This window comes from Cyprinodon variegatus, unplaced genomic scaffold (genome assembly GCF_000732505.1).
Source record: "Cyprinodon variegatus isolate N-32 unplaced genomic scaffold, C_variegatus-1.0 Scaffold1703, whole genome shotgun sequence".
Classification (NCBI taxonomy): domain Eukaryota; kingdom Metazoa; phylum Chordata; class Actinopteri; order Cyprinodontiformes; family Cyprinodontidae; genus Cyprinodon; species Cyprinodon variegatus.
Window position 1 is genome coordinate 64,672 of NW_015152156.1, and position 2,144 is coordinate 66,815.

A 2,144-nucleotide genomic window follows, 5' to 3' on the forward strand; every position below is an offset into this window, starting at 1 on the left:
ATCAAAAAAGTACTCCAGAGTGTTGTTCAGCATGGGGGTGAGTAGAAAATGAAGGCTAATCATGTTTTGGGTGTACTATTCCTTTAAAATGAACGACTACCTTTGACATCAGGCATTAGTGAAACTAATTCTACTGTAGTAGACAGCTTGGTGATTATTAAAGTCGCAAGTTGTAGCCATGCTATTTTTACTCCCTTGTTCATACTTGTTTCTGCTGCTTTTTGCATACTTGTGCAATTTATAAAGTCCATGTTAAACGCTTATTTGGGAATATAAAAAACAAAAAAGCAAGAGACAGATCTTAAAAATGCAGTAGCTTATTGCATTGTAAAATGTACCAGGCCTTTAGATAAGATTAAAAAGGCCTCGTCTTTCTTCTGCCACAAGTCAGTTAGACAGAAAACTTTGAACTAATCTGACTGGATGATAATTGATTATTCTCTGGTAGGTGCCTTGAGATTACAAGTTGTGTAAGCTGAACTGAAATATCAGAAGAGGAGGAATCCTTTGGGGCCCAACCACACACCCTAAGATGTAGAGGAAAAGAATAGCAGGATACCTTATCAAGCATTAAGATGCCTTCGCCGGTTATGGGATCTTTTTTTATGCTGAAATATCCGGCCTCGTTCCCTTTGACGATTTCATAAACAACAACCCAGTTGTCTGTGTTCTCTTCGTCCAGGTCTTCTGCTTTGAGCCTCATCACCTCAACATTGTGTGTGTTCTCCAAAATGGTTCCCTCATGCTGCGAAGAAGGCACAGAGGGTAAAAGGATGCATTACGGTAATATTCATTCAAACAGGATATTTGTTCATCAAAATTCTTTGACTTGAAGATGTTGCCAAGTTCTACAGCCAATAAAAGCAGTGACATCAACACACAAATGCTGCATGAAGCAACTTACTTCAGATTTTTCTAGAGTTGGAGGATTGTCATTGACATCTTGGATTTTGATAGTGACGGTGCCTGTTGTAATGTGTCCACCTGGCTCACCGTATAGATCTGCAGCAGTCACTGTTAGAATGTATGTATCTTCTTCCTGAAAGGAAAATAGCAGTTAGAGCTAGCCTAACGGAGGCAAGGCCAGTTCCTTTTCTACAGCCCCATTCATGCACATGGAATTCCTGATTTATTTCCACATCAGTCAAAGAAAACTGGAATGTACAATGCTCATTTATCTATAGACTTACTATCATTGGCATTGTTTCAGAGCTAAATGTTGTCTCACCGCTGTTAGTTCTGCTCTGGGGAAAATTGAGTCAGCAGGTCTCAGTAAAACACAATCATCCTGACCCATTATTAATGGGTTTTAGACTTTCAGGTGATGGTAAAGCTATAAATAACGACCCGCTTCATCATCGGCTCTTGTTCTCTACTTTTGAGACCTTCCTTCATCTACTCCACTGTCCAACGTGTGGTTTTTAAACGTACAGTGTGAGCAGGTAGATCCATCAGAGCGTTGGGTCTTACAGTCAAATCAGAGTCAGATCATAAGCTGTTGAACCTTTAATCCCTGCAGTTTCGTCGTAGAGTTTGAGCTTTAGCTATGTACAACGATTGAAAATATTGTACATTAGATTAGATTAGATTAGCTTTATTGATCTCACAGCGGAGAAATTCACCTGTCACATATTGGCATAGAAGTCGAAGAGGGTGCAAAGAAGGAGGAAAAAGGTGCATTAAGAATAAACAAACAATATATATACAGTATATCAAGATAAATAAGGATTAAGGTGCAAGTGTACATGTATTGCACACTGTCATGATTGGTTCTCAAGGAGGACCCCAATTATGCAGAACACCACTGAGGCGGAAACAGGAATAAAGGGTAAACAGAGTTTATTAAGCACAACACAGAGAAAGCACTGAAGACTGGTTCGGGCCTGGGTCCTGGTTTCTCTGGAGTCTGCGTGAGAGACTGAGCTGTATGAACTGCTGGCAGGGTTTGGTTTTCAAGTGAGCTTAGATAGTACCTTGAGGGTTCCTGAGTAATTCTCCTTGGGGGAGTTTCTGTTGGTTCTGGAGAGGAGTTATCAGCAGAGTCCTTAGCTGCTTCAGCGTCTCACGTCTAGCTTGGTCAGACCTTGGTTTGGTTCCTCCAGCTCTAGTCCTGAGCTGCTTGGGACTTCTCAGAACGTCTTCAG

At 41.0% G+C, this 2,144-nt stretch overlaps 1 protein-coding gene across 1 annotated transcript in view; it reads right to left on the bottom strand.

Moving 5' to 3' along the window:
- LOC107104345 (desmoglein-2-like) overlaps window positions 1–2,144 on the bottom strand; it is a 23,711-nt gene that overhangs the window by 3,333 nt on the left and 18,234 nt on the right. The window contains exons 6-7 of the mRNA XM_015404335.1: window positions 905–1,039; window positions 560–745 (exon numbers count right to left, since the gene is read on the bottom strand). Coding sequence (XP_015259821.1) covers window positions 560–745; window positions 905–1,039 — 321 coding nt within the window. The remainder of the gene's footprint in view (window positions 1–559; window positions 746–904; window positions 1,040–2,144) is intronic.